At 47.9% G+C, this 22,802-nt stretch overlaps 3 protein-coding genes across 3 annotated transcripts; 1 reads left to right on the top strand and 2 right to left on the bottom strand.

Moving 5' to 3' along the window:
- Positions 1-18: 18 nt before the first annotated feature.
- Positions 19-22,802, bottom strand: LOC131267029 (proto-oncogene c-Rel). The gene is made up of 9 exons (XM_058269772.1): positions 22,760-22,802; positions 21,997-22,203; positions 10,150-10,215; positions 6,053-6,514; positions 5,580-5,974; positions 5,426-5,504; positions 3,157-3,312; positions 1,126-1,200; positions 19-1,060 (listed from the first exon to the last, which is right to left on the bottom strand). The coding sequence occupies exons 4-9, from the start codon at positions 6,477-6,479 to the stop codon at positions 231-233; spliced, it is 1,962 nt and encodes a 653-aa protein (XP_058125755.1). The 5' UTR covers positions 6,480-6,514; positions 10,150-10,215; positions 21,997-22,203; positions 22,760-22,802; the 3' UTR covers positions 19-230.
- Positions 13,867-15,710, top strand: LOC131267030 (uncharacterized). Its single transcript, XM_058269773.1, has 2 exons — positions 13,867-15,165; positions 15,225-15,710. The coding sequence occupies exons 1-2, from the start codon at positions 13,867-13,869 to the stop codon at positions 15,405-15,407; spliced, it is 1,482 nt and encodes a 493-aa protein (XP_058125756.1). The 3' UTR covers positions 15,408-15,710.
- LOC131267405 (uncharacterized) lies at positions 15,441-17,274 on the bottom strand. Its single transcript, XM_058270277.1, has 3 exons — positions 17,153-17,274; positions 15,753-17,028; positions 15,441-15,676 (listed from the first exon to the last, which is right to left on the bottom strand). The coding sequence occupies exons 1-3, from the start codon at positions 17,272-17,274 to the stop codon at positions 15,476-15,478; spliced, it is 1,599 nt and encodes a 532-aa protein (XP_058126260.1). The 3' UTR covers positions 15,441-15,475.

Below are 22,802 nucleotides of genomic sequence, written 5' to 3'. Positions count from 1 at the left end.
AGAGACGAGCGATTTAAACCTAAGCATTTATTTACAACAAAATCTCGAAACATTTCACATGCCAATAGTCGCTTAAACGTCTAAAAACTTAACAATCGATTAGACAATGTCGTCAACACAGCGCTGGGTCATTTTATGAGCATCGGACGGGGGGAAGGGAGCGGGGGCGGAAAAAAAGCTTATGGTACGAGGTTGTACGCCGTTGAGTCGCGTCCCGACGGAGTTTGCATTTAGTTCAAATCGTTAGTGCTAAGGTTCTTAAAGCTATCCGTAAGGTCTTCGTCGTTGTCGTGTCGATCCGGCAATGGTTCCAGGGCGCCGGGGAGTGGAGGTTGTTGCTGCTGGGTAGCAAGGAAAGCTTTCAGTGCTTGCTGTTGGCTGGTGGACGATTGTTGCTGAGCGCTTCCGGTCGCTTGGTTGTTGGCCACCTGGCCCGCTATCTGCTCGAGACGGTTCATTTCGGTGGTGGAAAGGCCATCTAGCACGGACCGGAGTTCGGCTGAGTTGAAGTTGGAAGGTAAATTTCCCAAATCAAGGTTCATGAGGTCCGATCCCATCGACGGAGGTCCCACGTTCATTTGATTGTTGCTGGAGATGAGTGATCCTATACCCAGCATTGGATCGCTCGAAAACGAAATCGAACCAAAGTTCCCGAGGTTGAAAGACTGAGGTGGGTTAAGACCGTTGCCGCTGGTGGTGGGTATTGGTTGCACCCAGCCATTCGAGGGCCCCGGAAGGTTCGTGTCGAATATGGGGGCAATGGTTTGCGGTGGTAAATGTTGCTGCTGCTGTTGCTGTTGCTGGGGTTGATTCGTCACAAGGGTAGTTCCAAAGTTTCCAAAGTTAGCGAAGGGATTCATTGGCGCGTTTGACATGTTGTTGTAAGGTGGCGTGGGTGTTATACTGCCCTGGTCATGCGGAGACATGGAACCGGCAATTCCCGGGGACGGTGTCATCGTTGACGGGGATCGGTCCAGGGCCGGTGAAATTCGTTGTGGATTGAGCAGTCCTTGTCCCGGTTGGAGTTGGTATTGGTTAGACGGTACATGACTTGGAGAATCTAGAAAGTAATACAATAAGTGATAAACACCATTTCTGTGACTTATAAATTCATGTTTCGCTTACCTCCAGGTTCGTTTTTGATTTCTTCTTTTGGCATTTGCTGGAATGGATTGTTGTTGCCGTAGTTATAAAGTCCTCCTAGAAAAAGATGATTAAATTAGAACTTTGGTTTGTTAAAAATTTACTCGCTGGTTTCGTGCAATTATGATAAAAGTGAACTCAAGCGTGCATGCGTTAGAGGCGATAAAGTTTGTTCAGACACAAGGGTTTTTAGGATTGTGTTAGCATGAAACGAAACTTCAAATGTTCTATCTAATATCTAGCTAAAACACAAGCTGGTTTGTTAGAAAGAAATTGATTGTGGCAAACTAGAGTAAAACAACAAAAACAAGCAACACTAAACATTTGACAACACGCAACTTACAATTGAATTGAGCCGACCGTTTTGATGTGTATGCTTAGAGCTTTAAAATCAGAAACGAACCTCAGCGTGAGGATGGATAGAAAACGTCACCAGATTTTGCTTATCTTATTTTTCACTGCCTTTATTTACCTTTCATAAAGATTAACAATTTGACTTAGTGATTGATTGACCTGTTAAAACGTTACATTGATCATCGCTCTGCGATTCTCTCCGAGCATTACTCTTGTATGGTTTTACCTTAGTGCTAATATTATTGTTTTTGGTTTCCTCTTTACTTGGACAAATACATGTATTCTTTTAACCTATTCAATAATATTTGGTACTTTAACAATATGGTTCGAATAAGCCAACATTTGCTCGATTCCGTTGGCAAGCAACGGATTTCTGTTGTTATTCGTTAATGCTGCCAATGTTTCGTTTTTCTCAAACACCAAATTTTACTAACTTCTGAAAACATCGACTGTAAAAAGTCGTAGGAGCAGACAAAAAAACATATAAAATAAATCATGCACACAGACTTTTGCATCCTGTATTATCAGATTCTGCTTTAGTTCTAAAACAAAAAACACTCAACTGCCACCACCTGTTGTACAAATTTGTAAATCTAAAAATTCTAGTTCGTTTACAATTGGTTATCAAAACTACTACCACCCACATTTGTTCGGTCCAGTGCGAGCTGATTCCTTGACGTTCCACACACAAAAATCAAACAGTCGCTTTCACTTTTGGTTGTTACTTTGGACGACGCTGTTGCAATGTGCGCTCGCAATAAACATTCCTTCTTTCATTCAAATTTGTCCACACGGGACATGCGCCCTAGCTACCGTTAAACTCTACCGCCGACAAACTTCACAAATAGATGGCAATGCTCAATTCGAATTTCAAATTCTTACGCTAACGTTTTTCGTTTCGAATGTTAGTTTAGTTTCTCCACCGTTCAACCAATTTGTGTTTTGTTTTTCGTGATTGTATGTATTGTTTAGTTTATGAGGCTGTTTTTGCATGTTTACTACCAATGAGTTTTGGACAAATTTTTCCCATCAACCAGACCACCGTTAAAACTCCCAAAGAGACAAATACCAACAACGACAATTAGGAACCAATGAGCCCTATGTGTATGCGATGGACGGCATCCGCTTTACATCCCCCCCTGCATCCCCCTGGGATGCAAACGATGGATGACCACCTTCCAAAAATGCCAAACAACAAACGGACATACACTTTCGTTTGCTTTTACTTTATTATTTGCTACAAAACGATGCGTGTTGGACGGATCCGCAACATCAGAAACATCACAAAAAAATGAGAAAGAAATACGATAACATATCACAAAACGACAAAGTGAGAGTGCGGTAAAATATTGGAAGAGAATGAAACTATACACCATGTGGAAATCGTGAGGAAAGACTAGGAAAGTAACGAGATCAAGTTTAGAGTAAAAGTATACTGAGTGCAAGGACAGGGGGAGGGGTGTGGGGTGCGTCGAAATGAGATAAATAAAATGTGAACACCGGGCAGCAGCGCGATGTGTACCACGAGGGAAATGAATTGAATAAAGCTCCACCACCAAACTGAGAAACATTTACGAAATCGAAGGGAAAGTGCTTTAAAATGACCGTTATGTATCCCGAAACCATGTGGACCGCGAAGGAAAGAAAACGAAAACTTACGGGGTAAACCACTTCCGGTAGCGGGACCACCGGAAGCGTCAAGCTGCGACAGGTTTGGAATGGAAGCAGGGTTCGGTATCTTGTGAACCTGCTGTTGCGTCCGAGGAACCTGCATGAATGCCGAGGAACCGAGCTTCGGCTGTTTCCGCCGCAATTCTGTCATGTGTGTGCGTGTTTTGCGCGAAAACCCCACCAAAAGGGAACCGAAAAAAAAAACAAATAAATGATAAAAACAAACATGTAGAATTAGTGTAAGTGTAAAGTTGGTTGGGAAATTATTGCTACAACTGCTGATATGTGGTTATGCTTAAGAAATCGCTACTCTGCAGTAGCTCCGGGCACAAAAGGGGATCAAAAATAAAATGTTTCAGTTCCTCTCAGACGTCGCTATTGGTGGCCATGGATAACATTTGGCATGGCTGTTGCTGCTGCTGCTGCTGCTGCTGCTGCTGCTGGATTGTTTGTTGCCGCGAAGAGGATGCCATAGGGCTTGGTTCCACCGGAGCATAGTAGCAGGAGGTTTCGTCGAATTCGCTCAACGCGGCATTCGGCGCGATCGAGGTGTACAATGCAAAGTGTTCCGCCTCCGTGAGGTCGACACTCGGGTCCAGCTGGACACCGTAGTTACCCTCGACGAGATTCTTTATGCTCCGGGCATCAGCGATCGCGACGAGCTCGAGATTTCCGTCCTGAATGGGAACATCGAGTTGCAGCGCACTGACCGCCTTCCGATCGAGCGGTGGCAGTGAAGCTGTGCTGGCCCGATCGTACGAGTCGTTGCCCGGAAGCGATAGATGCGTTCCGCTGCCTCCGTTGCGCGATTGCATGTTTCCGGTCGGACCATCTCCCTTCAGCGGGATGTAGATGTAATCCGGATTGCCATCGGATGCCGGTCGGCGAGCACTGACGCTACTAACGCTTCGGGCAACCGGCTTTCCTGCTTTGCGCTTCTCACCGGAAGTGTCGCGCATCGATCCCTTCCGTTGCTTGTCCTTCACGGCGCCTCCCTCGGAACCTTCGAAGTCCACCGACAGGCTGGGTTCCTTCGAGGATCCCGCGGCGTTCTTCCGATTGAGCGTGTTGGTACTAGCGGTCAGGTCGGATTTGCTCTTCTTGCGTGAGAACAACTTCGAGAAGAAACCTGGCTTTTTGGTGCTATTCTTCGGCAGAGTGCTACAATCTCCCGGAGCTGCTCCGACCGCATTCGACCCAGTTGGGGGCTTCGTGGGCGAACTGGGCGGTGTCGGGGGCAGCTTCTTGTTCGGCGGACTGTCCGGCGTTTTCATGATGATGATCTGATCGGACTGCGGGCGCGGAGCAAGGCTGCGCATCGATCCCTTGCGGATGATGGTGTTCAGCAGCATTTCATCGTTGGCATCGAGAGCGTTGTTCTCCTTATTCTGGACGCTCGGTTTGGCACGCTTCGGTGGCAATGGTGGCAGCTTTTCCGTCTCCTGCGATTCACGCTTCAACGAGGTAACATCGATCGTCGGCACGTGGAGTGGTTCGACCGCATCGTAGACACCGGCATCCAGCTTGGCATGTTCCGGTCTCGGAGGGATCGGCGGTCCAAGCGAAATGGACAGTGGGTTTTTGAACGCGCGCTGCAGGCTTGTGTAGGTCGCGGCATCGTCAAACACTTCGTCGATGTCCATCCGTTCGCCACCGGGAGATCCCAGCTGAACCGGAACCATTTGTTCCAGAGCTTTGAGTTCGTTTTCTAAAATCATATTCTCACGACGCAGCTGATGATCGGTGTAGATTTCGTCCAGCTCGGCAACCTGTTCCAAGAGTTCATTCAACGTTTGATCATCATCCGGAGCAGCAGCAGCAGCCGCAGCATTAACAACCGGAGCATTAGTGGCCGCAACGCCATCTGGCATATCGAACGAATTGGTCTGGTAAATGTTATTGTTGGTATCTCCGATAACCATCTGATTGTCATCACCGGATGAACCTCCGTCACTGTGATTGTTGTTCCCAGCCGAGTGGCCCATTGCAGCGTTGAATTCGTTTCGTTGTATCCATTCGGTCGTTTTCTGATCGCTGCTGACCGTGTCCATCGCGAATGGTTTCTCCTCAACGTTCGGAGTATCGAGTACGATCACTTCCGGCTCGTTACGGGCAGCTGGCTGCCCATTGGCACCACGCTTGACCGGTTCCGGCCCCGTGCGGTTCGAACCCTCGAGAAGGATGCGCTTAAAGAGCTGATTCTCGGGCGTATCGTTCTTCATGAGATCACGGTGAAGGGTCGAAAACCTGCGCCTACCTGAGTCCAGCGGTGTGAACAGGAAATCGCGTGCATCCGATTGCGCGTTGTCCGACGGGCGTTCCAACTGCACGTACACCTGAAATGCAACGACGCGGAGAAGAGAGTTATAGATTGATGCCTATGTTCTTAGTCTAAGATCTGGTTTGACTACCTTCACTGGATCGGTGACATCCATCGCTCTGTACGGCGGCGTCCGGAAGCTGATGGCCACCTGCTTGTGCACGTCGGTGTGCGTAAACTCGCCATAACCCTGCCACACCGTGATGTTTCCCTTCTTCTCGAAGAAGCGCACCCTGATGTCCTCCTTGACGACTTTCTCGCAGAGCAGAATGATCTCCTTGCCACCGGAGACGGGCGCCGAGCAGTCGCTGAGGCGGCAAATGATCAGGTCCGACATGGCCTTCTTGTCGTAGATGATGTCCGAAACGACCGGCGTCAGTGGTTCGGTGAAGCGACCCTTTGTCGGACCCTCTAGAAACACCTGGAAGCACAGCCGAACAGCGTTCAGATCGATGGAGCCTGGTTCCTTGGCGTGAGCGAATCCAGCTGGAAAAACCAAATCGTACGTTAAAGAGATTCGTCTACGAACCCCAAGAACTTCCGCGAGGTTCTTTGTACACTTACTTCTGAACGGATCGACCCTGATTTCGTGGCGCAAGCGTAGCGCCTCCTCGACGTCCTTCTTCTTGACGCACTGAATGCCCAGGTTGTTGAACTGGTACGCCATGGTGTTACAATTGATCTCAACCGTGCACACACCCTTCTTGCAGCCCTCCTTTCCTACCAGATTGTGCGGATGGGGTTTGTATTTTGCCTCCTCCGGCGATTCATTTGGCTCTCCCTTGGTGACGCAGGACACCACGACCACCGCCCGACCCCGGTATCCGTGGATCTGTATCGCCGGGTAGGTCTTGTGGTCGTTTGTGCTGTTAATGCCGGGTATGGAACCGGCCGACCGTCCCTCGCACTCATACCGAAACCGGAGTGCCTTCGGGTGCGGCTGTTCCGTGATCTCCACGTACGGTCGTTGCGTCGCTGCCACTAGCGTCATCGTCTCTTGGCGTATTTCTTTCCCAATAACTTGAACTGGCGACGAGAAGAAGAGGTTCGTTAGGTCCGACGGGATCAGCTTGAGATAATGAGTGCTTCGAAACGGATGTTATAAAACTCGAACGGGTTTGATAGAACGACAAATACCTTTTTAACAAAATTTACAACACGAACATTACCTGGCGAAGGGCATGCAGAAGATGGGGTTTGGATTGGTCTTGGCTGAGGTTGTGGTGGTGGTGGTGGTGATGATGGTGGAGATAATGGTGGGTTTCTAGTTGGTTCTTGTGGTAATGAGACGGTTATAGTTGGAGGAGCGACAGTAGCATTGGCCGCGGAAGTGTTATGTACGACCACGTTGTAAAGCCCGGCAAGAGGAGAACGCTTCAGATGGTCAAATTTGTGGAAAAGGTTGAGATACTCGTAGTCGGACGACGAAGTGGACGAGGTGGACGAAGCGGATGAGTTGTTGTAGCGCACGGTACCATCATCTCCACCATCCCCACCGGAAGTGGAACTAGCAAGCGGACTTGGGGTATTACGGCGAACCGGAAAAGACGCCATGTTACTCTATGATACACTTGATTCTCTGCAAAATGTGAATTGACGGTCGTATCTGTAACAGATTATTATTCAGAAGCAGCTTAAATAAACGGAGAGTGGTTTATCCAAGGATCCAATTGACCAGGTTTGGCTACAAGAACTCGCGGCGTCGACCCGAAAGAAACCTTGCAGAGATAAGATTGGCTTCAATTTAGCAGCGCGGATTTAGTAATGGTTCTTACTTATTTGCTTTACTTCTATCGCTCTAACACTTTCTATCTTGCAACAAACGCACACATTTCCGATCGCCTTGCGAGAAGTGGTGCACTGGTTCGCTCAACTGGTCGCGAAGCGATCACGACCGACGGACGGTTTGCGCCGTGTACAACCACAACGGCATAACACGCGTTGTACGATCAGATCCGAACATCAGGGCTGTTAAAAGCCGGCGCGGGTTGTTAATGGAGAAATCTATTTTTAAACATTTTCATCGCACTATCGAGGGCCACTGGCGCGGCTGTGACGGCCTGCAGCACCCGAGTCCGATTTGCCGGGAGTTGCAACTTCTCGCGATCGACGGGTTTTTAGGTTAGGCGCGTTCACATCTGTGCGATTTTCTATGCTCCTTCATCGCTCGGGTATATTTGGAAGCGGAGTACGAAAATCTGGTCAATTGGTGGTCCAAGGGCAAACGCCAGATACTTTCGATTTGGGAAATGGTTCCGAAAATGGAAATGGCCGTTCAAAACGGGTTGGTTTTCAAGGGAACCAAGCAGTTTATCAGCTGCTTATTTCTCTTATTTTGGTTAGTCACATTAAACATCCATTAAACCAGAAAGGAACACATAAAAAAGGCGATTTGTACAGCGAGCGTTATCGTCCCCTTTCAGCTGCAGTGGAAGCTTTATCACATCGGCACACCGAAGGCAGCACACTAGGGTGTTAAAGAAAGATTGGTCACTTTTATAAACAGAACAGAAGGACCCCTTAGGAAAAGGAAAGATATCCACGAACCGAACCTCAAAGATCACGCAATGTCACTCCGTCGTTGGATCACGATCGACTTACGAATGTCGGGATAGTGCTCCGCTGGGAAAATGGGATGTCGAAAACCGTTTTCCCGAACGCTCTTTTCCCCGAACACTCTCATTGGCTCTCGGCATCCTATAGGGATAGGTCACTGAGTGTCCTCTATACCTCTCGGGCGTTGTAGTATTCTCTTCGCCACAACGCAAGAGACTTTCGGTTCGGTTCGGTATGCTTGTGTGCGTGAGATGAAAATTGTGGAAAATAGCAAATGAAATAATTCTATAAAAACGCAACACGCAGCAATGCATTCTGGTAGGATGATGAGAGCATACGGACCAAATAGGTGTAATGATAAAATCATCGCGAAAATATTTCTAACTGATTTGAATGAGAAAGAAAATTGACATACATGATTCATAAATAGATTGTGAAATGATAACTATTCATGTTTCTTGAACTCGTGATCTTATTTTGGAGAAGAAGCAACGTTACATAAGTTTAGAACAAAATTTGTATAGCCTACTCATTAAGAAAACAAGCTTCGGTAGAACGTTGAGCTAGGATTGATTCTTGCAGATGTTTTACGGCCGGTGAAGCCATTGACAGGACGTCATTAGGTCGAACATCGGGTGAAAGTAAAACCGTCCACTTTGCACATGCGCCCATCGCGAGACAGAACGCGATCAGCGAAAGCAGCTGTGGTGAAGATTAGCATAATTTTCGACTGACCGCTCGGCACGAGAGTTTTCACGAGCGGGTTAAAGAACAAGCAACACGTGCGCTCGAGCGACCGACGATCTGGGGTTGATGACGATGAGCGTACGACATTAAAAATAAATCCGTGACATGACAATAATCGTCGCAGTAAGGACGGTTGGTCCGATGTTTGGGTTTTTTTTTGCGAGACGGCGTACGTCTCCATCCCGAGCCAGGGTGTAATCATTTAAACGTAATTTTGCGTTGTGTTGAGAGCCGGGTGTTGATGTATTTAGGGGACTGGTTTTTCTTCTGGTTTTTAACTTTTCTCCCTTCCGGCCGGACTGATCCGCCGAAGAAGTCGTTCGTGACAGTTCTGAAAAGTGTCCCTTTCATTTTTTACCATCGAACGGCCCAGTGACAGGTGCCTTATGCGTTGTGCACGCTGAGCCGTAGTCTCGGCGCTTAAGTCCCGGCCGTTTCCCCTTCCGGAGTCGCAAATGATGCAATGTGGGCAGCACGGGACAGACGGCCGCTGAAGAAGATCACGTCTATATGTCCCGGTGTCGGTCGATTTCCACGAATCGTGGATACGGTTTATATTTTCTGTGCTGTGCCAATCTATGAGTCACTGAGTAAAATGGGGTCGGAAAATGAAAGAAAAATTGGATCAACGACGTTTATTACACCTTCGAAAAGAACAGATGATAATTTAGGACGAAATAACCTACCGTCGAACATAAATTTGAAAATTATTAACACAACAATGTGCAGTGTGCATGTTAGGAAAATGATTTCAAAATTTGCGAAAACTTCAACCAGGTTAGCTCAAAGTCAAAATTATCCAAATGACTAACAACTAACGGGGAGATTCGGCTGTTTCGTCTGTGAACTGCAACGACGGTAGCGCGATCCCAGAATTGATAGCCACTTTTTAAAAGCTGAGTCAGCATGATCGTGCGAGGCGAGACACCATAAATCAATTTGCGTGGGATGGAAAGAAAGTTACACAACTGCCAAAACAACCTTTAATAGAATGTAAGCGATCGTCGAGCTCGAGTAGTCAATTGGAGGGAACTGTCCCTGTTGTTCGGTTATCTGTTTACTCACTTTCTTTATTCATCCGAACGAGAACAAATTGTGTCTAGCCGTTACGCTTTGATGCCTTCGCGAGGTGCTGCAAGTAATGACACGTGGAAAAGTGCATCTTGGGCGTCTAGTCGGACTGCATAGCATTTTGTTAATCGAGCACGACGGATACGGTCTGCGAGGGAGGAGGCCACAACACTTTTCAGCCCAGGTGGAGGATTTTATATCAACAAAGTGAGTCGCTAGCAAGGTCACTATTTGTCGTTCAACCCGGTTTGTTTGTGCGCTAAAAGTTGCATAAGTTATATACTCACTTATATCATCCAACAGGTCACTTTCTTCGACGACAACGTCCGGTATCAGTGGAGGTAGGGAAGGATCTGCAAATCAAGATAAAGAAAACAACGGCTTAGTAAAGAACTTCATTCAGTTCAGTCGGTTTCAGTTGTATTGTGCAGATCATCGGAGCAAAAGAAAGTGAAAAAGAGAAATGGCGAAAATTCCTTATTTACAAACACTTCAATCCTGTTTCGCCGAGAGAAAAAGACATAAGTTTAACGGAAATTAACCACCAACGCAATCATTACCGGCGGTTGTTTAGGATCCTCACCACCTTCGCCGCGGTCGTCATCGTGAAATTCATCGTGGAATGTTAGGAATGTGTTCTGCCACCTTTTCCCCTTTCTCCGTTCTCCGTTCACCACGGCCCATCGTTTTTTTCGCTTTCAATTTTCCGAACAATGCTTTCAATGTGTGTATAATATCGATTGCAGTCACCACCCGGGGTCGAGAAAAATGAAAATGGTCTTGGGTGGTGTGGGTCGTAGGCCAACCGTGCTACTAGCGCATTTTCCTTTCGTTTGAAGCGGTGGCCCGGGCTCGAAAGAGGTAATCAGCGGAGTAGTATAATTCATGCTGCCCTCGTTCACGTTCACGTGCGCCCCCCACGCCTCCCCCGTCCTTCCATTCGACCAGCCGGAACAGCCGTGGACTTGGCCTTCGTGATAGCGAACCGCGAATCACGGGAATGGTTGGAATGTTTCGTGTTTGCCCAACAACTCCACGGTGTACAGTGCGCGACGGATATTGGCTAGAAAGGGGGAGAGGTGGGCATGCCTAGAATGGAATGCGCGCAAAACACATTCCAGGGGACTTTCTTTGTGTGGTTGAAGGGAAAAATAAACTGTTTCAAATTGTCACTTAGTGTCGTAATATTTGTCCAAAAATTTCCCCCGGTGCCATAAACTTCGCACGAAAGTTTCTTGCACGGACAAATATTTTGCACCACACTGTTATGGCGCCCCAAGAAAGGTCTCTTCACTCCGTACTCCAAGTTTGAAGCGGTAGGAAAGCGGTGGTGCAATACATTTGTTGACCACCATCCATTTTTTGCGTGGCAACTTCCCACTTATCGATTGAGTTCTTACTGCCTAAATGTTTTTATCGACCGACAATGGCGAACGAGCCTCCAAGCGAAGTGTGTAGGGAAGTGTGGAAAAATAAGCAATAATAAATGTTTATTCAATCGTTCGTCCGTTGATCATTTTTCCCCCCAGCGAAACCACCGTTAGACGGGCCTTCTTTTCGGGGAACGAGCAAAGCAAAGCGAGTCAAGTTTAAGGTTGTACCAAGGTCATTAAAATACACACCGTCGGGTCTACCTTGTCGCCGGCAAATAAATCACCACGGAGTGCATCACAAAGGAATGGATCGATACCGGCACTTGTTGGAAGGAAAACCCTTCGTCTCGCGGTTCTGCAATGTGATGGAATGTGCGCGCCCGAGAACCTGTTATACGCTATTTTAATTGCCAAGAAAATGACAACCGCCCGACCGCAGCGCATCGTGTCATCTGTCATCCAAAGGGAGGAATAATCTGTGCCTCCATAAATCTTCCCGTTTGGCATGTGTTTTCCACCGAGGAATGCATCTGGCTGGAACACGAAGGGAGCGAAAATGTGCTGCATCATCTGCACTTTCCATGTTTTGCACGGGCCGCCTTCCTTTCGATGGAGGCGCATGGCTTCCCGTGGCCACGTTCGACAGTCTTAGGCCGTGTGCGATCGGTGTAATACGCAATTGAACACTTGTCGGCGGAAAAGATCAGACGGGGAAAAAAGGGACCCCGCTGCGCTGACAAGATTAATGAGCAGCCACTTAACAAGTGAGTTGAACCTTTTGTTAATTAGTGACCGTACACTGATCATTTCGAGAGGAACGACAAGAGATTTTTTAATTTCAAAGTTAATGTCATTTATTGTACACGTCGTGTTGCATCATGTTGCAGTTTCCGATTACCTCCCTCTAGCCAGATCTTTGTTCGTCTGGAGTGCATTTGCATTGGCTACGTTTCCTTGACAAGTTCAACAACCCATAGGATCGTGCCAAGAAAACCGGTATGAGGTGAAAAAAGGGCAGGGGCAGCGGGGTAAACCACAAACGCATTTTCGATTTCAACAGATGGCAATAAATTCGCCGGTCGTAAATTGTACTACGCCACGTCGTCGTTCCTTTGATGGTGCACAAATAAGAAGTGGTAACAGATCCCCAACCCTCCGGCGATCACTTCCTTGTTCAAAGGGCGAGGATAAAGGGTGAAGATCACCTCATCGCTGGATGAATTTGAACCATCATTGTTTTTTCGATCGAGAAAGTCTGCGTAAGAATAAGCGATGAATCTAACCCACCGTTCAAGGTTGTGAGGAAATGATGACAGTTTGTAACAGAGAACTAGCGTGTAGAAAATCACTAGATCGGTTTATAAATAGTATGCTATAAGAAATCCCCGCCCGTTGCTGCGAGTGATCTTACCACTGGTTGAAGCGCACTCAAGACGCAAGAAATGAAGGGAGGAGAACGAACAAACCCCTCATGACGCACACATGCAGCCAGCAACAGTTGCAGCAAATCAGTTCAAGATCATCCGAGATGGTGCATCACAGCAAGTGGCCGCTGCATCGTCGGGGTGGTGGGAGCTGTAGGAGATCGCATTATTAAACGCACTGAGCACGAATGCAAACAAAAAGCCGCGTGCGAAGAAAGGAAAAACAAGCAATGGAAGCAGCGTGCGCCATGTCGCGTCATTTGTTGGGGACGAAAAGCGCCGCGTCAACAAGGAAGAACATTGGCGAAAGGATACCACCGGCTCGATCACAGTCTTGTATAGATGGTCTTGTAAAAACATCGTCCGGATCGATCGGTGGTGCATCGTCTTTCTTCCTTCTTCGACCGAACCAAACCTTGACAGACACTCGCGGTGTCGCCCCTTTTTCGCGTATTGTTTTTCCACCATGCCATGGACACCGACGTAGTATGCTTTTCGTTTTTTGATCCACGCGGGGCGATTAACCGCAGACACTTGTGTACAAACAAGTTTCGAACGCGGCGTGTCCACCGATATTGTAATAACAATAAACAGATGAAGCCATCACAAGAGACCGGCCTGTGCGTGTCGGGGATCATCTTCGCTTCTTGTTGAAAGCCATCACTCATTCGCGGCATGATATCGGAGTAAAACAAGGTGTTTATTCAACACTGCCATATAGAGTATAGAGTGAGACGATTAATAGAGTTGTTGACTGTCGATGGGGGGGTTCTACAATGTCTGAATTTAACGGGAATTTCTTTTAAATGCCATGCTGTTTAGAGGGGGTTCCCATAGACTAACGATTAATTTTATCTGTTTTCTAGAGTTCAGACTATCCCCAGGTGTATTACGAGCTAACTCCCATAGAAACACACTATGCAGTATGATGCAGATCGCTCTGGATTCTGTGGAACTGTAGCCTCCAAATCCAGAACAAACAGAATCCGTGTGGTCTCACCTGTATCTGAAGCTCTTACTTCCTTTCAGCGTAAATCTAATAACAAGTTCCCCGAAGATCCTTCTCGAGCGGAACCCACCGACATTAAGTAAACAAGTAGGCGGTGTGTATTTTGCGGGTTTTCGAGATAACGATATTATCGCACTATAAGAAAGGCTTCCGTCCTAAGGTAGCTTCAGTTGGCGCGTGTTCGTGTTCCCGACAGCAATGGCTCTGGTGATGAAAATTTCGTTCGTGATTTTGCTCGTAACGTTCAGTGGAGTTCAGTGTGACCCATTTTTCGGTAACAACTATGTTCTGCCACAGGGAGCACGCCTTGCCAACGCGGCCAATACGGTAGTTCGAAACCTTGACGCGGCGCAAGCACAAGTTCGTAGGTTCTTGATCAATCCTACGGCGTCGAATTTCTTGATCTCTGGTGCGAACGCTCTTCGGGAGTACGTGGGGAATACCTCGGTGACTTTGGCCCAGTTGTTCCGTGAGTTAGGGCAAGTGGCCACCGACCGTACCACAGCTCCAGCAGTAGTCTTCACTCGGCTCAACCTGGCCGTCCAGGGAACGGTGGAATGGTATCGAAACGTATCCGTGCCTCTCGCCGATCTCGAGGAGGCGTTCAACTACGATGATAACAGCAACACGGCCGGTTACTTCCGTCAGTGGAGAGATGCAATGGCTCAGAACGTCAACGAGTCTTCAGAGGTGCTTAGTCGCTTGGGAGATGTTATTCTGTCGGTCGCTGGTGAACCCCTGAATACGCAACAGTTCCTACAAGCGGTCTCAGCCGATGGTAGCCTACAACAGCTTCAGGATGTGGTGGAAGGTGCGGTGCGACTTTCCACAGACTACGCGACAAGCGTCACGAGGCTAGTTGGCGTTGTTCGTACCGCGAATGATTTCCAATCGAGGACATACGCTCTGCTTCGTACAAACCAGGCGTCGATCAACACCAACGTCGATCGGTACAGTACCGCATCGAACGCTTCCTTCTACCGGTTCCTTACCGCGGCCGATTCTCTCTTTAACCACCTTAAAGACACGAACGACAGCTTCGTCTTTCGGTGGCCCCTGCTCTTCAGTCCCGCCGTCCATCAACAGTTGAACCTGCTGAACCAATCGATCGACCACCTTACGTGGAACGTTCTCCAGCGGACGGTTTCGGTCGCGCAGAACCTCGTGCAAACGCAGGCCCTTTTCAAGGAAGGCGATAACCCACTCCGATACCTTCGCGAGGAGACTGATCTTTTAACCCGAACTTTGCTCGACGTCCTCAATGGGGAAAACTTTTGTGCCTCTGGGTTCGTAACGCAGTTCCAGGCATTGCCTGCGCAGGTCACGGCCCTCGTATCCGCTTGCTTGACCGAACAGACAAACCTTGAAAGTCAAGGTGCATCGCAGCTTGTTTCGATTGCCAACAACTTCCTGCGACCTTATGTGACTTCCGTGTATAGTCGACTCAACATTTGCTTCCAGCAACCCTTCGACAAGATGACCGAATGTCTCGATCTCGTAAGTTGACGGCTGTAAAACTTAAGCAATGATGCTGAAGAAAACATATTTTGTTTCAGATTGTCGCAACGATCGACTTCAGGGGAAAGTTCTTCATGTTAGATCTCGCCAGCCAGCTGTTTTTCGAGCAAGTCCAGGAAGAGTTGCCATCTTGCAACGATCGCGTGTTGGAGTATGTGCGCAATGCTGGCCTGCGTGAATCGTGCGGAATGCATCCACCAACCACAGCTGTCCCGGTTTAAAGGAAACAGAAAGAAGGTTCTGGGTTTGCATCAATAACGTTTTATTCCCGATACCAAGATTTATGTGCCTATTTCGACCAACGATTGCGATAGCGCGTCCGCTTCTTGCTATAGATGCACATCTCCTGGATGTTGTGGTAGTTCAAGAAGTACCCATTCTGTGCCACACAAGTGTTGAAGGTGTTCTGTATCTCGCCATCCACAAGCGACTCGACCAGCTTGGCTGCACTGTAGATGCGCCCATTAGCCCAGTTATTCTCGTAACCGTTCTAAAATAAAACATAAAACATATGACACTCACAGAAAACACACATGACCCTCTTCATATCTCGTAGTCCTTCTTACCAACTCCAAACAGTAGGAGAGCTTCTTCGGAGCATACCGGAAGCAAATGTCAAAAGCACTATAAGAAGCGTTGATCGCACCGATCAGGTACGTATCTAGAACTTGCGAGATTAGCGCAAAGGTACGTTCCTCGTTCGCGTTTTGCTCCGCCAGACACCTGTTCACGTGGGCCAGCGTAAAGTTCGGGAAGGCCAGTATCTTCTCGATGTACGACTCGGTGCAGTCGTTCGTCAGCATCGGATCGGAGGCTACTTGCACGGCCACCTGCGTCATGTACCCGATCGGGGCTACGATGGAGCCACGCTGTTTCCACTGCTCAATGTCGCGGTGCTTGTAGATCTTAAAGTTCTCAAAGTTTATCCGTATCTTTTGGATCGTGTTCTCCAACGCCTTCTTGAGCGCGATGAAGTAACTCGTGGTGGGTTTTGGTAGGGTGGCGATTTTTTCCTTCAACTTGCGGTACATCTCCTCCTCGAACCCACGCAAATCATCCAACGCCGTAACGATGTCCTCAATTTGGCCAAGCGACGTGTTTAGATACACGTCAATGGATTCGTTGAACCCTTGCTGGGCCGCTTGTGCTCGTGCGGTCGTTTCCACCGTCCACGCTTCACCCTTCTCGATGACATCGGCGAGGCGAAGGACGTTTTCCTGCAGCTTATCGGTGGCGGCAAACACATCATCGATCGGCTGGCCTACATCGCGCTGGGCGAACAGGGCTTCCGAGAGACTGATGGAGGCTATCCGAAGATCGCTGTTGATCGAGCGCATCAGGTTGTGGTTGTACATACTGTAGTCGAGATTCTGGAGCATCGAAATACTGTTGACGGAATCATATCCGTTCAGATATCGAATGGCTTCGATTAGCGACCGCTGCACCGGCTCCAGCTCTCTAGTGGTGAAGTCCTTAAAGGTGGCCTCCATTCGGCTGGTCAGATTACTGACGTAATCCTGGAGTCCCACCGTCGCTAGCTGCAGGTAATCCTGCGTCGGCATGTCCGACTTGAAGCGCTCCATGGCAGCCTTCGCCATTGCCACGTTTTCAACGATTCCAACCGTCGCGTTCGCCACTTCCTCATCGTCAACCAGCGAGTAGGAGCTGTCAGCGCCGGAAACACCCGATAAATTGTCGCCACCAAGCACCAGCAGCACAATCAACGTCACTAGCGATAGCACCGAGTTCCGGTACATTTTTTTTTTGTTCGCAAGGTAGATTCGCACCTGCGACGCGCAAATATGTTTAGTTGAAACTGCTTGGATGAGCACCGGATCTAAACTGAACGGAGATCCAACGTAGGGCTCGGTCAAAGCTGGGGTCTTCCACTGGCCCCCGTCGATATCATCATTACACTTTGCAAGCGAAATAGATGCGCTACGTAACCGTGCACAATGGGGCAAACCGGTGGAGCGGGGTGGAGAAGGGTTGGCGTGGGACGAAAACACCATTATAATCAGTAGCAATAATAACGATCCACTGTAGCACACACGGAGAGATAGAGAGAACTAGACAATTCCTAATCATCACATCAACACTTGACCTGGGCAAGGCACTTAGACCACCGGAAGGGCGGTTTAGGGTGGGGTGAACAACTCAACAGCGGTTGCACACACAGCGGATGGCCATCCCCCGCATCACGTTGCAAAGAGGTTTGTGATGGTCAGGTGGAACCGATTGGATATGAGGACTGACCGTTTCTAGACGGGGCGCTGATAGCCGCGATGTTTATTCATTTTCCGAATCGGAAAGATATCATTCATTCCTTGCACTAGATATCTGGACATATTCTGACAACCTTAGTCTTGCGCCCTTCGATTGGTACCCCGGTGGCGGATGGTGTGAAACGCGGTGGCGAATCAATGGCAAGGGAATTGCCTTCGGGAATCGCGTGTAAAGAGCGCCCGAGCACAATACAAAGCGCATTGGTGTTGCATCCAGTGCATGTGCATCGGTGGGCATGTGTTGATGGGATTTTTTCCCCCTATTCGGGGTTGAACGATTCAGATGAAGGGCTGGCCGTTCCGTTCAAGGTTAGCTAAGCATTATGTAAATTGAGTTTATTGTACGAAACACATTTAGAATATGGCTGTATGTATTTTAACTCTTGGAGTGTAAAGACTAGTTTGCGACCCTCGGAGTACATAAAAATGTAAAGAATTTCTCTAGAATTAACAGAACCGATTGGGATACGCATTTGATTCGTCAACGTTTTTTATTGTTTCTGCCATTCCATCGCCATCCTCATTAGTATTCGCGGAACGGCATCGACATTGCGTTGACAACAGTTCCTGAATTCTGCCGGGATGTACCAGCCTCGTCAAAGCGACTCACGCAGTTTATTAATCGGGGGATCCTCGAATTCGTCAAAATCATTAGGAATTTGCATAAGGTGTGTTCAGAAGCCCCGAAATACGTTTGTTCGCATTTTTAGTGCACGGAAAACGTGGGTTTAGTTCACTTAATTAATTGCATCAGTGTAACATTATACATCCCTATGATGACGCATCCAGGGATTTCCGATCTGGTGGTTAGATGCAACATTTTCACCACCGGATGAAATGTTCTACTGATAGGTCAGGGGCGAACCACTCTCGGAGGTCTGAGGTTAAATGGTCAAATTAACTGATAACGATGGAACGTTGCTATTTGTTTGTTCTTAATAAATCAGGAGTAGACAATTAAATGTAAGAAAATAGACATTCGTGGGCTATCAAGACGGGAAGATTTTCGGAAATGGTGCCACATGTCAAGAAAAACGGTGAGATTATAAACGCTAAACATGGATTATGGTAGCCATACCTGCACCGTTGATATAACCTTCCATGCTGTTGTGGCGTGTGAAGTAGTTGAGTTACTTGGAGTAGAGTCTTGCAAGCGGAACCGCCCGCGGTATTAGAACAACTTTATGATGTGGCGATACACGTGGAGATACGGACACGTACAGTACAAATACACACACTCGAACAATAGACACAAAACAGACACACGCGATCGTACTTGAATGTTCCCTAATATTACAGTTTGGCTAAGTGAAATGTTTTTTTTTATGTACACACAAATTTTCCCGACTTTGGGGAGGAAAGGAGATTCACTTATAAAAAGTTTGCCTCTTGAAAGTAGACGGTCTAATTTGGTCCAGTTTTGTTTCCTTGTGAGAAATGCATCCTACTCGCCATTCGAGCGTGGCTCTGACGTGGACGGTAGACATTCAACAAGGCAAAGAACCTGTGAAAGAGACGGGAAAAGAACACAAGGAACGGACCAATAGTTTTGGTGGCATGGTATTCGATACGATTGGAAAAGAAACTCAAACTCAAAACAATCACACCCCGTGCGACTCGAAGCTGCTCGATCAATTTACAAGCACATGCAGACATAAAAACAACACTACTGGAAAACGTGAACAATAACAAAACAACACACTTCTACACGCGAACGAACTGGAAGCTGGCGGGAAATAAATCCAAACAAGTGTCGCTGGAGAACTGAAGCAAGAAAGGAACGGTGAGGGAAGAGAGAGCGAGCTCTTCAAAGCGCGACACGCGGAACAACTCGCGCACGCCACTCGGGTAAAGCGTTGCGCACAGTTTTTAATGTTGAAGTGTGGGCGCGCGCGCACGTGAACGGAGGGGTCGGTGAACGGGGTTTTGGGACGTTGGAACGAGATGGCGAACTGGAGACGCGAACGCGCCACGGAATGGAAACGGGTTTCTTTTCGATCCATTCCTTCACACACGATCGCGCGCTCAATTTCTTGGCTTGGTTGTTTGTGTTCTTCGACGAGCGATCGTATGAAACTCGTAAAAAAGCAAAGTAGCAATCAAAATAAAATTTAAAAAAATGTCACGCAAGAGAAAGGTAAGCTCTGGTAAAACCGGACAAACATGAAAAGTGCAAAACATGATGTAAGATGTAAAACCCACAACTGCACAACTCAATGGACGTTAAAGTGGAGAATGATCGAATTGAATGTTGAAAGTAGCATACGCAAGTTATTCGAATAAATGTGCTAGCTTTATGCTGATTATGGTGTGTACACTTGCTTTTTTCTAAACCCGAAGTTGATAACGCTTTATAATGTAAGTTTTGATTGATGCATGACAAAGATGGAATTTCTAGTAGGATTTTCAAAACATCTGTTCTTAAGTGATTAAAAGGGGCAAAACTCACAGCTCGTAAACTTGCAACTTGACACACTAAACAACACCTTAACACAAAAACTCACTGCTAAACTAGGATTAAACTTTAACGATGCTCGAGGACGGTCCCGGAAGTCCGATGCTAACGGCGTTTAGAGAGCGACTCGTCGAGTGCTACAAGCGTAGACAATTTAAGAAGCCGGGAAACCGGGGCCCAAACCGGGAAACTGAACCGTTCCGCAGCCGGATGATAAGCGATCTGGTGCGAGGCGTTCTGGGTTTGCGTTTGCGTTTGCGCGTGAGCGTGTCGGATCTGTCCGTCGTGGCACGGCGTTGCATCCCGCCGAGGGACAGAAAGCTAACGCAAAACACGTCCACCGCCTCTCTTCTCCGCCTCTTTCCTGCTCGCTTTGTCTCGCTCTATCGCAGACCTCGGATGGTGTGATGACGCGGAGATTAATACCGCTTGTCGATGGCAACATCCGCGAGGCGCAGAAAAGAGAGAACGGGACGGGTGCCGTTCGATCGCGAACCCGTTTTGAACACTTGTTCCATGGTTGGTGGCTACAAACATAAGCAAACTCCCCACTTCTAGAGACGGGCCGAGTGCTGTCCGATGTTGTGAGTCTTTTTCGTGTGTGCGAGTGCGCGAACGATCCGCGAGATGATCCGCGGTGGTCAGTCACGACCAACACCAGCACAAAAGGTACGATCGCGATCGATTGGGAGGTGTCACGGCCCGAACGGAGAGATTTTTCTCCATGTCGAGTGAATTCTCCGGGGTGCTGGAGACAAGATTTTAAGAAACAGTTACATCCCTTAAGTCATCCTGCTGTCACGAATACTACCGAAACGCGCGAAACATTGACTCGTCAACGTGATCTTCGCCCAACGTCGTTTGTTTTCTTCTGTTTTCGGCCAGCTCCCCTCGCCTATTCATGCTCCTTCTAGGCCGACCCTCATCTATGCTTATCACCATGACTGACCAGCGTCAGTTTCGTGAATGGGAAAATCCTTACGTTTGGGTTTTACCCGGCACACGACGATGCCCGCGACGAATCAAACGAAAGGGAAAGACTAAAAATAAGACAGACGAAAAGGGGAGGAACGGCGGGAAACGGGGGACGATCCTCGCGCGCACGTTCTGCGATCGTGAACTTATGCTGTGCCGTGATTGAAGCGTTGCGTTGGTGTGTGCGAGCAACGAGAGCTATTAGTAATTAATTGTGGCGCTTAGTGTGAGAACCGGGCCGGGAGGGCAGGAAGGGTCGAAACCGGTTCTGTTCGAGGAGGTGTTTCTGGGTTTTCCCAGCGTCAGCGTTCCGGCCCCGAAGTCGATAAGGATGATTGAAGGATTGACGGGGGTGTTGGGAAAGTTTGTCTAGCCTGGGAAACTGGGCTCGACACGCGAGCGTTATCCCGCCGGTCTGGGTATCGCCGGTTCCGGTGCGATAAACCATGCTTCACTGGGTTTACCCCGTGAATTTGTCTCCAAACGCGAACGAACAATCGATTATGCAACTTTTTTAAACACAGAAACCAGCAGGATAGAGCTGAGATCTAGCACTTCCTAGAGCTCATTGAACATCTCCATCTTGCTGGTTTGTTAAAGTCGTGTTGACCTTTTTTTCTCGAGCGATTCCAAGAAACATCAACATATTCAAGGCCGGCCTCGCAGAAGCTGTTATGAAATGCAGTCGAGCAACCGGTCTTCTATCGTGCCACCTCTTCGGTGATCGTGTTCATCACACCTAAGCGTGAAGGAGTTGCCTACTGCGATGTAAAAAATAAAACTGTACACAGTCGGGTACAGAGATCGTGGGGCCATAATAGAGAATTGGGATGGAATGTGCAGCCGATGATTCATCGATTAAATAAAACGCTCATGAAACGGAAGTTGAAGTGAATGGAGTTTGCACAGCGCATACGTGTCAGCCGTGGTTGGAGATGCATTCGTAAAGTGCAATCATTAAAAGAAACACAAAAAATCATGCAAGTAAAAATTAAGTAATAGAAAGGAAACTGCAAAAGTTGAAAAAACGGAACTGTCGCACATCAGATCAAATATAAATAAATAAAAAGCATAAGTGTCAAACGATAAACTTACCTCACAACAAACAGGCGATTAAACACACAGAACTCTGTGAGAAACACTTATAACATCGAGCTAATACGTAATGTTTTATCTCAATCACTCGGTACACCTGTCCGGTGACACTCACAAACAATGTTCAACGTTTTTCGTGAGAGCGAACGTTGTAAAAACAGATCGCGACGTTCTTCAATAAATTTTCGGTAATCGAAAAACAGCTACCTACACGGGAGGGAAGGAAGAAGTGTTGATAAAGGAGCCACACACCATTCAAAAAAACGATGCTGACGATTTCTTTTATCACGACCACGATAACGAACTCGAGCGGCAGCTTCCCCGGTTTGCAACGAACAGTGCAAAAGATAAGATACCCGTCGACGTCGTAAAGTTGGGCAAGGTTTGCGGCCTCGAGGGGACATTACTCAGCACGCACGGAACACGGTCGTCCCCGGCGGCACATTGGCGGCGTCAGTTTGTTGATTGTTTCCTGGGCGCACAGGGCGGGAAAGTACGGACCCGGTTCCCACACCGTGTACCAGCACACTGACCGCGGTGCACCGTTTTGGCGGAAAAAACCAGCAAATCAACAAACCCATATGATGGCACATTTCAAAACAAAGCGACCATCGTCGAGTTATGATTGAGCCGTGAGAGAGTCGATCCCGAGGGATAAATCATGCTTGAAACAACACAAAAAAAAACCCAACCAATTACTCGGCGATGATTGTTTTGACGTGCTTCGGTGCTTTACCGAAACCTGGAACCGAGTTGTTCTAACCTTTAAAACGTCGATGCTTTCACTGTATCAAATGCAACGTTTT

Source organism: Anopheles coustani, chromosome 2, assembly GCF_943734705.1.
Source record: "Anopheles coustani chromosome 2, idAnoCousDA_361_x.2, whole genome shotgun sequence".
NCBI lineage: Eukaryota > Metazoa > Arthropoda > Insecta > Diptera > Culicidae > Anopheles > Anopheles coustani.
The sequence above is the reverse complement of the archived record's forward strand: the minus strand, read 5'-3'. Positions and strand labels throughout refer to the sequence as shown.

Excerpts from the sequence above, each read along its gene's own strand:
- LOC131267030 (XM_058269773.1), top strand. The coding sequence starts at position 13,867 with ATGGCTCTGGTGATGAAAATTTCGTTCGTGATTTTGCTCGTAACGTTC. Across the intron at positions 15,166-15,224 it reads TGACCGAATGTCTCGATCTC|ATTGTCGCAACGATCGACTT; the intron begins GTAAGTTGACGG and ends ATTTTGTTTCAG.
- LOC131267029 (XM_058269772.1), bottom strand. The coding sequence starts at position 6,479 with ATGACGCTAGTGGCAGCGACGCAACGACCGTACGTGGAGATCACGGAA. Across the intron at positions 5,975-6,052 it reads CAGGGTCGATCCGTTCAGAA|CTGGATTCGCTCACGCCAAG; the intron begins GTAAGTGTACAA and ends TGGTTTTTCCAG. Across the intron at positions 5,505-5,579 it reads ATGTCACCGATCCAGTGAAG|GTGTACGTGCAGTTGGAACG; the intron begins GTAGTCAAACCA and ends GTTGCATTTCAG.
- LOC131267405 (XM_058270277.1), bottom strand. The coding sequence starts at position 17,274 with ATGATTAGGAATTGTCTAGTTCTCTCTATCTCTCCGTGTGTGCTACAG. Across the intron at positions 17,029-17,152 it reads TTCTCCACCCCGCTCCACCG|TTTAGATCCGGTGCTCATCC; the intron begins GTTTGCCCCATT and ends ATCTCCGTTCAG. Across the intron at positions 15,677-15,752 it reads TCTCCTACTGTTTGGAGTTG|AACGGTTACGAGAATAACTG; the intron begins GTAAGAAGGACT and ends GTTTTATTTTAG.